This window comes from Thamnophis elegans, chromosome 2, assembly GCF_009769535.1.
Source record: "Thamnophis elegans isolate rThaEle1 chromosome 2, rThaEle1.pri, whole genome shotgun sequence".
In the NCBI taxonomy this organism is placed as follows: Eukaryota; Metazoa; Chordata; class Lepidosauria; order Squamata; family Colubridae; genus Thamnophis; species Thamnophis elegans.
In genome coordinates this window covers 40,182,768-40,197,894 of record NC_045542.1, presented here as the reverse complement: position 1 = coordinate 40,197,894, position 15,127 = coordinate 40,182,768, and the positions used below count along the sequence as shown (strand labels likewise).

Genomic DNA, 15,127 nt, shown 5'->3' with positions numbered 1-15,127 from the left:
ATGTAAAAAGGCAGGCACTAAAGATATCAAGGTATTGGGAGAGTGAATATAACTTGCATCCACAGTCCTTATCAAATTTTATTTTCATTTTAACGGTAGTCAAATTGATATCTGTAGTGCTATGGGTAAGAACAGCCTTGTTGTGAGAATTTCCTATCATTCTCTCACATGCCCGTATCTTTTTAAGGGCTCTACCAAGTAAGACATGAGAGATGGACCTTTCAAACAATGTCCAATATTCAATTGACAAAGGAATAAGTTTATCAGTAAATGTATCCAGAAAAGGAACCAAAGAGTTATATAGCAGTCAAAGACTGTAGAGTTCCATGGCAGTTGAAGAACTCTGGTTTGGCATCAGGATTAAACAGTCTTGAACTTTCTGGAAAGAAATGGCCAATTAAAGACAGTTTCACAAAAAGCAGGACCAATGACCATGGCAAGATGAAGAGCTGGCAAACAGACCAGCTCTTCATAATTCTCTGAACAAGGAGAGGACTTGAGATCTCTCTCAAATGCTTTTACAACTCATGAGACTGCGATTTCTCCACGGGTCGCCCATGAGGCCAATGATGAAGGAAGACACGGACACGAGTTCCCTCGGGATGAGATGACCCAGAGCAGAGTCCGGGTGCCTCTTTTATTGAGTATACACAAAGAAAGGGTGGAGTTGCAAGGTCTATGTAGGCCAATCATGGTTATACAAGTCTATGGTATAGTAAATCATTGATTGCCACACAAACCTCTGATCCTACATAATGCCCAAAGTCAGCAGTAAATCTTTTACTGGCACACAAACCTCTGACCCCACATAATGCTCAAAGTCAGCAGGTAATCATCTACTGACACACAAACCTCTGACCCTACATAATGCTGAAAGTCAGCAGGTTGTGTTACTGACCTTATGGTATAGTAAATCATTACTGCTGTTGTAGTTCCGCATATGTGTTCCAGCATACCTATGCATGCCTGCACTTATGCTACAACATGAGACCATAAGGCAATGATCTTTGTCATGTTTAGAGCTCTGAGAATCAAGGGATTCTTCTTCAAACTATAGTTGGAGCCTTGAAATGGATACCAGGTTCACATGCTTCCTTTTCTAATCACTTTCAGAAATTGCTTGGTAATGTCTTTTCGGCTATTAGGAACTTTCCGATAGACAAGTTTTATAGCACTAATATCAGTGGAATTACATTCCACACTGCTTGTTTTGGAAAATGGTTGGGTTTGCTAAATAGAATTCCGAATCAAATCAAGAAAAGATTTGTCTATGGAAATTCTCAGTCATCCAGGTCATGGTTGTCCCAAAGATGCTTTTTCAAGAGGCAATTGGGCTTTCTGGTTTTTCTTCAGCTCAGAGCTGAAGAAGCTTCTTGGATGAGAAGCGAAATGTCTACAAAGAAAATCCAGTTGCCTCTTGAAAAAAAACACCTTTGGGACAAGAAATTATTTGCTGTTGAATTCCAAAATATGAATCATTGTTGAAACATAATAATAGGATTTTTTAAAATTAATCATCTTCATCATCTGCCAAAAAAAACTGAAAAAATAATTGGGATAATTATTGTCTTGCTAGGAGACAAAGAAGATTGGCCAAGAAGTGGAAAGAAGTTCAGAAAGATTATTGGTTTCAATAGTAGCGGTAAGAATCCTATTTTTTCTTCACAATTCAGGAAATCTTATACATTTTAAGAATTTTTGTTACATATCATATTTTTCTTGTTTATACTCTGAATAGAATTATCAGATTCTTCATTCTATATTCTAAACTCATGCAACATGTGCAATATATTAACAAAAGCTCACATACTCCTTTTTAACAGAACAGCCGTGGCATGTGAAAGCTATCTAATTTGGTGAGCTCTGGATATAGTTACAGTCAAATATATCCTCATTTTGTGAACATATCCTAGAAATCAACTTACAGCATTATTATTATGATTTTTAGGAGCTGTGTTTCAAAGCAACCCATTGCCTCTTAAATGCCTCCTCTCAATTAATACACTTTGGGGAAAAAACTGGATCTCAGTTCAGGTCCAGCACAGGAACTACAACCTGTATGTGTACCCTTTATCCTAACCATACTCTTAATATTTAAACATTGTCCAACATTTTTAGCATTTTTTAAAAAAAATGGAAGTGCCCTATAAGTTTCCAAAATAAACAATAAATAGTTCTAGGTGCTCCATTCAGATAAGAATAAAAAAAATACAATGAAAGATAAAGATTTCCATTGGTTTATTAGCTTTCTTTTAATATATTATTATAAATTTTTTGGAAGAACATAAGAACATAACAAGTTTGGAGGCAAGGAATAAGATAATGAAGTACAAGAAAAAATGACAAAATTGAAATATCAGAAAACTAATATATTCTTTTTTGGTCTCAGTGCCTGCTCTCTAGAATATCTAATCACTTATTAGATTTGCCCCTACTTTGCTGTCCTCCCAGAAAATATTCCACATCTCTCCAAGCATGAGAATCAGGAAGTTAGTGAAGCTTAATTGGTTTGTTTTGTTTGAGATTTTATTCTCTGTTACCTTTTTCTCAAAATTGTGATCATATATTGCATTTATAATTAGTTATATTGCTTAAATTTAAATTCTTCTTACTAATCAGAGTCACTTTGGTGAGAGGAAAGGCCATATCAGTATATGAAATAAAGTATATGACATAATATGAATATAAGAAATAAATGAAAAAAGCCTTTAATATTATAAGTTCTCTATTAAACTTTAAGATGAAAGTACTTTAACAGTGTTTAACAGTGTCAATATAGTATACATTATGAGAGTTCTGTTTTCTTTTTACCAGGAATCAGCAAGCAATTGTTTCCCCGATGCAATTACTTAAAATGTAATTTGGAGCAAAGCTGTGTTAATGTTGTTTTTTGTTTTTTCTCTTTCTTTTAGCCTTATTTGCAATGTATAATCTGGCTTTTTCTTCTGCGACATCTTGAGGTGAAGCATGGAGGCAAATCAATGAGAGCAGACCCTTTCTTCAGGCAAGTATTCTGCATTTTTCTTTTAAAAATGAGTATTGAAATTACTTTTTCAAAACAAAACTTGACAACAATAAGCTGCTTCTTTGAGAAAAAGAACACTTGTTGTAACTGAAGCTTTTTGTCTATAAAGACTATGAAATCCATATAGTCTGGTCTTGAATGTTCTCTTAAAGTAGCAGGATTTTTGGCTTTTTCAGAACTGTCTTTGCTAAGACTATTGATCCAGGAAAATCCATGCTTCTCAAAATGTTTTCATATATATATCCTTCCTCTTTGCATTTCCAAATTTACTCCGTCTTTTGTAAGTCCCTCATGGCATCCTATGCTTCTCCCACATTTCTGTTTATTGGATTATTTTTGTATCCAGCAGTTTGTTTCCTATTGTGACAAATGAATGTACAGACATTGGGATTTTATTATGCTGTTTCTCTACGAGGACTACCACCTCATCCATTCTGTTGTTCTCTCAGCAGAATAGCCCTTGGTAATTATAAGAACATGGATTGGGCCACCCTTTATTATGGTATTTGCTTAGAGCATGAGTATGAAACACAATCATGAGAGCTGAGGTGGCGCAGTGGTTAGGGTGCAGTACTGCAGGCCACTTCAGCTGACTGTTATCTGCAGTTCAGCAGTTCTAATCTCACCGGCTCAAGGTTGACTCAGCCTTCCATCCTTCTGAGGTGGGTAAAATGAGGACCCAGACTGTGGGGGCGATATGCTGACTCTGTAAACCGCTTAGAGAGGGCTGAAAGCCCTATGAAGCGGTATATAAGTCTAACTGCTATTGCTATTGCTACAATCATATCACATGATTTATTGCAACATTTTTTGCCTTTGCGGAGCTGAGATGGACGTGGCCTGCAGGTGATACATCCAGCCCGCGGGCCACCAGTTTCACACCCCTGGCTTAGAGGGTTCCTTCCAAGAGTCAGGGTGAGGGAGAAACAACTATAGAATCCTTGCAATGAAGTGAGAAAATGCTTCCTAATGACAAAGTCCTTCACTTGAATGTACTATCATTTGGCAACAAGGATCTTAGGCTTTGGTCAATATGACCAAAGGATCAGACTTACTGTCTGGCGTACTAGATTGTACCTTTTTGCAGTCTATTTAGAAGTCCCACAAGCAGAGATTGAATAAGTTTTTCTATCCAGATCCTCTACGCGGCTCAAAGCCTGTAAATTCTTAGATGTATCACATGAAGACGATGGCGATGAAGATGTTATGGCTGAAAAGCTGAAAGTTAAAGAGATGATAACTTGCCAGGACTGTGAAGAGGTAAACGAGACTCTCTTAATCTTCCCATGCTAATGGCACTATGTATACAATAACACAGAAAGTTACAAAGGTGCTTTTTCAAGAGGCAACTGGACTTGTTGGTTTTTCCTTAAAGGCAAGACAGAAGCGGAACATCTTTAAGGAAAAATAAAAGAAAGTCCAGTTGCTTCTTGAAAAAACACATTTGGGGTAACCATGACCTGGATGACTGAGAATCTCCATAGACAATAACACAGAAATTAAATAATTGTCCATAGGCCATATTTGCAGTTATTAATACAAACCTAAAATATACTGGGAATTAATCCCTCCGGGGATCAGAGAAAGAAAGCTGTAGTAAAATCACAAAGGGATCTTTATCATTTACCTGATCTTCATGGGATTGATTATATCCCTGAACCAGCAATATTATTCCCCTCATTCTCAGTCCTGGGTACAGGAGTATGTAGAGAAATGTCAAATGGAACTAGCCTGAAATACCCTGCACCCATTTTCATTTTTACAATGTCCATTTCTCATAATAACAGAAAAGGCTTCAGACTATTCCTACTTTGGCTAATCATGCTGACTAAAAGAAATAATGACATTTGGAAGGAATTATTCTGCATCATATATACATGCTGATCAGGGGTGGGTTTCAACCGGTTCGCGGCGGTCCCTGCGAACCGGTTGGTCGCCGAACCTGGAAGTAAGTAACTTCCGGGAACGGCGAAGGGCCCACCCGCGCCCACGCGCCCGCGCCCGCTCCTTACCCGGTTTTGACGAATTCTGCGCTTCCACGCATGTGCAGGACGCATACAGCGCCTGCACGATCCTCCAGGAGCAGCTGGAGCATCGCACAGACGCTAGTACGCATGCGTGCGCCGCATGTGCGCCATGCATGTGCGTGCCGCATGTGTGCGCGAGGACGCCGCCGGCCTCGTTCCAACCGAACCGGTTGGAATGGGGCGAGAAACCCACCCCTGATGCTGATACAGTGTTAATATATTTTTTGTTCTTTAGAAACCTGCAGTATTGGTCATCAGCTTACATAAAGAATATGATGGAAAGACTGATTTCCTTCTTGGAAGAAAAATGAAAAAAATGGCAACGAACTATCTTTCACTTTGTGTTAAGAAAGGTTACTTTTAAATTATTTACTACATAATTACTTTGTCAAAAATGAAACAATTAACTTGTTGAAAAAAATCAGGTTTCTCCCCTTTTTTGCTTCTTTTTTAGGAGAGGTTCTTGGAATTTTAGGCCCCAATGGAGCTGGGAAAAGTACATTGATTAATATTATAGCAGGAGAAGTTGAACCAACTTCAGGCCAAGTATATAATTTTGATCAAATCTTTGTATCCATTCTTTCTGACTAGTTTTGCTTATTAATCGCTATTGAGGTCCCATCCACAAGATTCACAGTACTTTCGAGGCAAAAGAAATGTATATTTCTTATTGAAATATATGCATTTCAGCATTGTTAATGACAAAATATCAGTTGAAATACATATTTTATTTCTAACTAGCAAAAAACTACCTAAACCTCATATGGATAACCAAATATTTATATCTTCAAAGCTGTGCCAACTGATGGGACCCAGGCAGCATTGTTCAGAGAGCCTGCTCTCTGGAATTATTTCCCCTATCCCCTCCCACCGGGGGGGCTCTGAGTTGCCCTGATTCTGCTGCATTATAGAGCTGCCTCTTTTCCTAGGCCTGCTTTAGGGATATATGGTAATTTTACTAATGTGTTTTGTATATGAACTAGTACCTTCTTTGTGTTGCATTGAATGTGTTTTTAACTTTTACACTACCCAGAGCCATAATGAATCAGAGGGCCTATACATTTGATTTATAGTTCCATCAGTAACATAGAAAAGATCCCTGCAGTTGACAATATTTGAGCATTTGGATTCATCCTTTGTGTGACTACATGCACAGATTTGATGCACTCTATTAATCCCAGCAAACAATAGAATATGGGAATGGACATAAGCAATTAAATGAATTAATTTTATAAACAATAAAGAATGAAGACTATTGGAAAATAAATTCCTGGATAAATTCTTATAGTCATTAGAATACATTTTTTGATAAAATAAAAAAAATGAATTTTGTCTCATATATTTATTTAACATTAAGATTTTAGTGAATTCAACTTTTCACAACCTCCTTTGACTGGAAACACTATGAAGAAATACTGAGAAGAGATTCTTGTATCCGCAGGTGCTGATGGGAGATTATTGTTTAGGTGAAAATATCGTGGATAATTCCATGAAATACATGGGGTACTGTCCACAGACAAACCCACTTTGGCCTAATATTACATTACAAGAACATTTTGAAATTTATGGAGCAATCAAAGGAATGAGTCCTAGTGACAGGATCGAAGTCATAAAATGGTAAGAATCACGTATTTAATTTTTGTATACATTAATTGTATTTTCTCTTATTGTGCAATCACACAATTTTGTTGAAGATACTGATTGTATTAATATTTTATAAATGCTATAAAGATTCTAATATAATTGACTGTTTATTTACATTTGGCATTTTTGTTTTCTTATTTATTTATTACCTACTGTTTCACCAAAGAATGACTTTATTTTTTTTTAAAAGATGGCACATTTCAAATTTTATATTTATTATTTTATATTTATTTATTGGGAATAGCTCAGCTGCATATAGTTTAATACAAACTTCAGTTGCATATAGTTCAAAATCAACATGAAAGAACCATGGTGGCGCAGTGGTTAGAGTGCAGTACTGCCGGCTGCTTCTGCTGACTGCTGGCTGCCAGCAGTCTGTTCAAATCTCACCAGATTCAAAGTTGACTCAGCCTTCCATCCTTCTGAGGAGGGTAAAATGAGGACCCAGATTGTTGGGGAAAATATGCTGACTCTGTAAACCGCTTAGAGAGGACTGTAAAGCACTGTGAAGCAGTATATAAGTCTAAGTCTATTGCTATTTATGCAACAGATTAATGCAAGTCAAGGTGCCTGCACATACCATTAGTTTATTATATTATTACCAAAAAAATCGCAGTTTCTTCATTCTTGTACATACATTTAATAATTTTCCTTGAACGAAAGCATTTTAATAGTTACTTGTGTATCCAACCATCATATTTATTACTAATTATTATGAAACTTTATATTTTATATTTGAGTTCAATAAAATACCAGGTTCTTCATCACGTTTGATGAAAATACATATATAAATCTTGTTGATCTAATCCTGCCTTTAGATTTAATACCAGCCAAAATGAGCAGAAAACTTTGCTACCAACATTCTGCAGTTTCCTGCTGAAGTTTTCAAAAGTGAAGTCATCAAAAAATGGGTTATAGTTATTGCTGGTGTAAAGTATTTGGAAACAGCGCTGCATGATAATTTTTAAAAAAGTATATATAGGTAATCATGTCTGATATTTATCATACTTGATGAGAGATTGAAAACATATTACTCTGGCTTCTGTGCTAGCAAAAAATGAAAACTTATGCATTTCAGCTATAAGGTTGGGTGGCCCCATACCTCTGGACTGTACAAAACAGTGATACTTCTCAAAACCTATTACTATTGGCCTTAAGAAAAAAAAAACTCGTGTTCATTTATTTTTCTTGGTCTTCTCCCAATTTCTCTTTATAGATATGTTGATGGTTGAGATGAAATTTTTTTCATTCTCAACTTTCTTGTTGAACTATGTTTTGTTATCACTGGTTTTTATTAATGCTTACATTTATTATATTTATTATATTATTTTTATGTTGTTAATTATTTGGGAAAGTTTTATGTCCTAAAGTGGGGGTTGAAAATATTTTAATTAAATATGATGTGCTGAGTCTATCCTACCTTCCCCTATTTTCTATGCTTTTATGAGTCAGACTGCTGTTTCTTAAATGTGAAAATTTTTAACACTTTATTAATACTCTTCTTTCAAGACTACAAAATGTACTTGTTTTCTACAGTTTTTCCAAAGCACTTGACCTTAAGGAACATCTACAAAAGAGAGTCAAAAAACTTGGTGCAGGAGTCAAACGAAAGGTATTTTCTATTTTTTAAAAACGATGGTGCAAGTTCTGTTATATAAAATAGCAAATGGACAGCAAAATAATCACTTCTAATTCTTTATTTTTCAGTTATGCTTTGCGTTAAGTATGTTTGGTAATCCCCATATCACTCTATTAGATGAGCCATCCACTGGTATGGACCCTATAGCCATACAGCACATGTGGTAAGTAGCCTCCCATAGTACTGGAAGGAAATATCATGTTGCTTTCTGTGTAATTTAAGTTGTAATTAACATAAGTGTTTCATAAAGCCTATTATCCTCCTTTCACTATCAAAATCATGGCTTTCTAAGCTCTTATTTCAATAATCAAGAGAGAAATTTCAACTGTTATTCAAGGATTTATCAAAGTTTAAATCTTGTAGATGTTGAACAAAACTTTCAGGGAAAGAAAAGAGATCAGTATTGAGGAGAATAGAAAGTTCACAGATTGAAAAAAAAGTAGAAAACAGAATGGAATGGAATAAAAAAGGAAAATGAGGATGATAATAGTATTAATAGATGAAAAAAGGAGGAAGAGAAATAAGAATAATTTTCTCCTAAATGAGTGACTAGATCATTTCTTGGTTCATATACAGAGTTTTAAAAAATGTTCTCAAACAGACTTATAGGCCTGTAATGGCAAACCTATGGCATGCGTGCCAGAGTTGGCATGCATGCCAGAGGTGGCACCTGTGCCAGAGGTGGCATGCAGAGCCCTCTCTGTGGGCACATGCACTATCGCCAGCAGCTTTTCTGAGTTCCGTAGTGCGCATGTGCACCGATCAACTGCTCTCTTCCGGGTTCTGGTGCTTCAGCGCATGCACAGACACTCCAGTTTTGGCACTCGGTGCCGAAAAGGTTAACCTTCACTGGTATAGGCCCTCCATAGAAATCAACAAGGATTATTATATATGTGTCCATCTATTTCATAGGTAGGTCTATCATTCTAGATGGTGCAGAAAACCAAACGTTTAGTACTGACTTTTGCCTTTCCTTGGAGGCCAAGTTTGTGAAAGGGCTAGGAGATTATTTTACATCATTACACATGACTATGTTGTTTAAAATCAGACCGTTTAGAGGCTTAGTTAAGGAACCTATACTTCTTTGTTGAGTTGTGCATTATATTGTATAGGAAAGCAATCCGAGCAGCCTTTAAAAGTAAAGAGAGAGCGGCTATTCTGGCAACACATTATATGGCAGAAGCAGAGGCAATTTGTGATCGTGTGGCTGTCTTGGTATCTGGAAAGTTAAGGTATTTCCTTAGCATCTTATTTTTTTCTTCTTAAAAAAATGAAACTTAAAACATGATTGTGAACATTGAATTCATTATCTATCTATTTCATCTTTTCCCCATCTAACAAATAGGTACATTGGAACAGTTCAACATCTCAAGACTAAATTTGGCAGGGGATATTTTTTAGAAATGAAATTAAAAGAAACACCAGAATCACAGCAGAAGGAATACCTTCAAAGGAAGATTTTGAGCATTTTTCCAAATGCAAATTGTCTGAAAAGGTAAACGTTAATGGGTTGATTCTAGATTTGATCATGTGTAGTCTTATAATTAAGCCTATTGAAATCTGAATTATTTAAAGGCAAAATAGTGCTTTTGATCACATAAGGAACTTACCTAACATCTTTCATAAATCAAACTTTTTGATTTATGAAAGATTTTTCCAAGGTTTTCCCATAAACAATGGTTATTATTTACCATTGAGACTATTTAAATCAGCATGACCACTATGTGGGGTAAAGTAAGGATTCTTTAATCATATATTGGTAACTTTGAGAAACCTATGCTATGATTTATTTGTCAAACATAGATATCTCCTATCTCACTCTCAGAGTGTCTCTGGGTGTATAAAAGGCATATACAAAGGCAGTAATCAATAAAAGGAGCCAGATATTTTATACATCTTAAAATATGTCTTTGTATTGGCCTTCCCTAGCTATTGTCACTTTTAATATTTGTGAATCAGTGCTTTAATTCTGTTTTATTCTTTTTTCTTACATTTGTTGTATATTGTTTATTGTATATTTTTATAACTACTGTAATCTGATATATATGTATGTATGTATGTATGTATGTATGTATGTATGTATGTAGATTTTCGTATATTCATATATTTTCGTATATTCGTAGATTTTCATGGGTGTAGGTATGCTGGTCTTGTTGTATTCAGGTCTTTTCCCGTGTAAGATTGAGATTGTCTTGGCAATGCTTCAGTGAGGTCTCACTCGCCATCCTCAGGCTGGTGTTTTTGGCTTAAAGTGTGGCCGGAGCTGCCATCTTTCTGTAAATCTTGGTGGGGGTGTGTGGAGTGCTGGCTTTGTTTCAGTAAGTAAATTGATTGGATGTGTGGCTGTATCATGATTGGTAGATTGGTGCTGATTGGTGCTGGCTGTGGGTCTGTTGTTGTTTTGCGTTGTAACGGCCTGGGTGGTGGGTGGGGCTCATTTGTTTACCAGGGCTGTTTTCCAGATGTCTGGTAGGCGGGAGGTATGGTCATGTTTATTCATGTTGTGGGGGTATTTCTCTATTTTGATAGCTTCCATAATTATTCCCTTGTTGAAGTGTTGAGTTTTGGAGATTAACCTGATTCTTTCAAAATTAATTTCATGTCCTGTAGCTTTAAGGTGCTGGAAAAGGGAGGAAGTTTTTTCTTTTTTTCTTACTCCCTTTTCAAGCACCTACTCTCTCTTCCTCCCACAAAGCCAGCACTCCACATACCCCCACCAAAATTTATAGAAAGACAGCAGTATTAGTCCAGTCAATTTAGCTAATTTGCAAAAAGGCAGAAGAAACACTAGATCAGTGTTGGCGAATCTTTTTGGCACCGAGTGTCAAAATGGGAGCGTTTGTACGTGTGTATGCCGGAAATAAGAAGAGCAGCTGCCCAGTGTGTATGCACACATCAGGAAGATGGTCTTCTGGTTTATGGTGCATGCATGCACACCGGCCACCTGATCTTCCGGTTTCTGGCATGCATGCGTGCACGAAGACCAGCTGGCCGGCACCTATGCATGTGCCAGAAACCGGAAGATCATCTTCCTGAACAGTGCATGTGCACCGGACGGCTGCTCTTCTGGTTTCTGCTGCTCCTGTGCACGTGAAGACCAGCTGGGTGGTGCGCCAGAACCCAGAAGAGCAATGGGTGATGGCTCATGTGCCCAGAGAGATGGCTCTGCATGCCACTTCCTGCATGTGTGCCATAGGTTCGCAATCACTGCACTATACTCAACTGGTGCAACAACATCATACAAACTGATTCTAAAAATATAACACAATTGCCAAAATGGTTTTCTGGAACATCTGTAAGAAAGTACTCAAGAACAAATAGGTTACAATATTGTGGGATTTCTGAATACAAAATGATAAAGATTTAATTGTAGCAATAGCAGGAGATAGTAGTGTAAAAAACTTGGTGAACATCACAAAGTATCAAGATAGGAAAATAGAAATAGAAAGATTATGACCTAAACAGGCCATGGTGATCCCACTAGTTACTGGCACACTGGGAGCTATATCAGAAAAATCTTGGAAAAAATAAGAAAATATGTCCATTGACAAAATTTCCAACTGTTAGTTACAAAAGACCACAATGTTTGGATCTGCACATATACTTCAATACATTATAAAATCTTAGATTGTTGAGAAGAATTAAATGCATATGGAGGCCAATTCAGCTAAAGCACAGGCAGATGTGATTTCATATTGTTGTACATCATAATAGTTACTGTATATAGCTAAAGCCATGTACTTCTTGTTGAGGCTTATCCGATTTTTTAACACTTTTTTTACAGTTTTGCTTCAATTTTGGCATATAAAATTCCAAAAGAAGATGTCCAGTCACTAGCATTGGTTTTTTCTAAACTGGAAGAAGGTAAGGATTTAATTTTCTAAGTACACCGAATATAATAGAACCTTCAACCTCAGTTATCCACCTTAATTTTGTTAACTAAAATTCATCTTGTTGTCTGTCATCACTAAAATCATCCTATTACATTATGTTTCTATATGCATTTATCTTTTTATCCAACCTTTTGTTTTCTGGTAAGCTTTTTTTTTTCATATTGCTTTCTAATTAGTAGAGCTAATTTTTTTGGTTTTTCAGACTTCCTTTATGGAACACATTTATAACATTAAAGCATCATGGCATTAAGTTGTCAAACATTGTCACAAAGTTACCTACTGCCATGTTAATAACTGATGATATGCAATCTTTGGAAGTGGGCACAGGAGCAAGAAAATGAGAAAAGCAGTATTGTACTACCACAAGGCCCATCCCTTTTAACATTTGTTGTCATGCTGTATGCATAAAATATCATGACAATTCCTTCAAAAGGAATCCAATGGACGTCTGACAACCTTAATAGAAATCAGAATCAGTCATTCCCCAATCACATTTTGTTTCCTTTTTACTAATGTCTAGGTATAAATGGTGTAATATATATATATATATGTATGTATGTATGTATGTATGTATGTGTATGTATGTATGTATGTATGTATGTATGTATGTATGTATGTATATATATATATATATATATATATATATATATATATATATATATATATATATATATATATATATATATATATAGTCTCTCAGTGAATAATAAACAATTATTTCTGTCAATTTTAACAGCAAAACATACCTTTAATGTTGAAGAATACAGCTTTTCTCAAGCAACACTTGACCAGGTAATTAGATAAAGATTTATGATACAAAAATCATAATATGCCCTCTAAATGTATATTTTCCACAAATTTCAAAGCAGTCACTTTGTTATATGAAATTGTCATTTCCATCCATAATTTCATAAATATCTATTTGTTTTCTTGTTCTGCGACAAGGGCATAGGCATGTCATTTAGAGGCAACATTTCATTCACAATGTTGTAAGAGCAGGAAGATTTTTCTATACACAGAGTCTCAACACATGACAATGGAGAACCTTTTCCTTCTGAGGTTTATCTCCAAATGATTAAGGGATAAAAAGGCACTGTGAATTTTGAATCTTTTAATAAACTCAGGTCACAAATCTGCCCACCTGTTGAGTGGCATTCTAGTGTGGAAAAGTTATCATTAAAGCACTCATGTACTGTTCATTTCTTTTAGGTATTTGTGGAACTTATCAAAGAACAAGAGGAAGAAGACAGCAATTTTGCTACATTAAATGGAACAATTAGTTGGGAAAGATCCCAGGAAGATCGAGTAATTTTCTGATTTGTTGCACACTGAAGAATTTGGCTATTTCATTTTTAAGGCACTTTTTGCCTTGAAAATTGTTGCTTTTTTAAAAATATGCACTGAGTACTATAACATACTCTTACACAGCTGAAAGAATTCACCTTCTTTGCCTTACTATGCTATAGATAGGATGAAATGGCTTTATTTTTTTAATAATCTTATTAGGGTGCAACCTGAAATCAAGGGGCAATAGAATTGGCTATATCTTTTTCTAAGTCTGCAGCAAGCATGGCTTTTTGCATATCAGATAATGTAGCCAATGAATCAGATTCTGCATTAATCTAGTATTTATTTTTATGAAAAAGATTCCAGTCATGTGTTCCTTTATATTTTATTTTACAATGGGGGTAGAAAGAAATCAATGTACAATGAAATTTATAAAAATAATATTCTCCTCTGCATGCTTGGGAGAACTCAAAAATTATAGGTGGAGGTACTCGAGGCTGCAGGAGGAAGGTAAGATTAGCAAAAATTAATAATCTCCACCTTCCTCAGGTAGTTCTCAGTTAAGAGATGAGCCTCCACTGTATTTTGCTCAATTCCATGAGCTGAGTTTGTAGGGCAGTGGATTTACCCCATTATTTATCTATATTTATGAAATTTTTTATATGCAGTGCATTTTATGAAATTTTATTTTAAGAATCGCTTTGTATACCAAAGTACCTTTTTTCCTTGTTGTTAATGTTGCCAATCAATGTACAATAATCATTATATAATCAATAGTATCATTTTTCAGAAGATACTGCTAAAGCATTGTCTGTATGTTTGCCGGTTCCCGGAACCTTTTGACAATTTTCATTTGAACATACTGTATATAATCCTAAAAAAAGCAGTTTGCCTTAAGGACTTAGCTTTTAAATAGTTGTTATTTAGGTGACTTGCAGCTCAGGTATATCGTATAATAAACAAAAAAATGCTGCCTCCCATTAACTATTATTTATTCTGTGATGAAGATGTCATACCAAATAAAGATCATTTTTGAAATGGATATTGAAGGAACACGCAAGTTGGACTGCTTTGCAAGTTGTGGTAACCCAGGGGAATATTATTCCTGGTAGTGATATGAGCACTTTCTTATATAATCCACTTAGGCTGGTTGGAGAATCAAAATAACTGAAACTAAGAGAGGGAAGAATCTTTAGGCGACATACTTTGAAATGTAATGCCATCTTTTCTCAGTCTTTGAACCTGCGTTGGCAGTATGAAAGAGAAAAGGAGTGCATCTTTTAGTGCAGGGATGCACTCCATAGTGAGTTCCCTTTGGGTGGGGATCATTTAACACTTTTAAGCTCAAAGGGCCACACTTGTTACTAGGTAGAAAATCAAGATGCATCCTTTGCATCAGTGGTGGGTTCCGGATCCCGTCGCAACTGGTACGCTGCAACAGGGCCGGGTGTCCATCACGTGCACATGTGCTGCGCATGCATGTGCACCTACCACCCTGCGATGCTCCAGCTGCTTGGCGGAGCATTGCGCAGGCACCATACACTGTGTGCGCATGTGCAAATGGCCTGGTTGGGTCAAATACAAGTAAGGAACGCGGGCGGGCAGGTAGGCC

At 36.1% G+C, this 15,127-nt stretch overlaps 1 protein-coding gene across 1 annotated transcript in view; it reads left to right on the top strand.

Moving 5' to 3' along the window:
• Window positions 1-14,555, top strand: part of LOC116504696 (ATP-binding cassette sub-family A member 5-like) — a 54,729-nt gene extending 40,174 nt beyond the window's left edge. The window contains exons 28-40 of the mRNA XM_032211888.1: window positions 1,577-1,642; window positions 2,913-3,004; window positions 4,162-4,285; window positions 5,288-5,405; window positions 5,507-5,598; window positions 6,494-6,669; window positions 8,233-8,308; window positions 8,404-8,498; window positions 9,448-9,567; window positions 9,681-9,830; window positions 12,120-12,199; window positions 12,965-13,020; window positions 13,438-14,555. Of these exons, the coding sequence (XP_032067779.1) occupies window positions 1,577-1,642; window positions 2,913-3,004; window positions 4,162-4,285; window positions 5,288-5,405; window positions 5,507-5,598; window positions 6,494-6,669; window positions 8,233-8,308; window positions 8,404-8,498; window positions 9,448-9,567; window positions 9,681-9,830; window positions 12,120-12,199; window positions 12,965-13,020; window positions 13,438-13,545 (1,353 nt within the window). The 3' untranslated portion in view covers window positions 13,546-14,555. The remainder of the gene's footprint in view (window positions 1-1,576; window positions 1,643-2,912; window positions 3,005-4,161; window positions 4,286-5,287; window positions 5,406-5,506; window positions 5,599-6,493; window positions 6,670-8,232; window positions 8,309-8,403; window positions 8,499-9,447; window positions 9,568-9,680; window positions 9,831-12,119; window positions 12,200-12,964; window positions 13,021-13,437) is intronic.
• The last annotated feature ends 572 nt before the right edge of the window (window positions 14,556-15,127 follow it).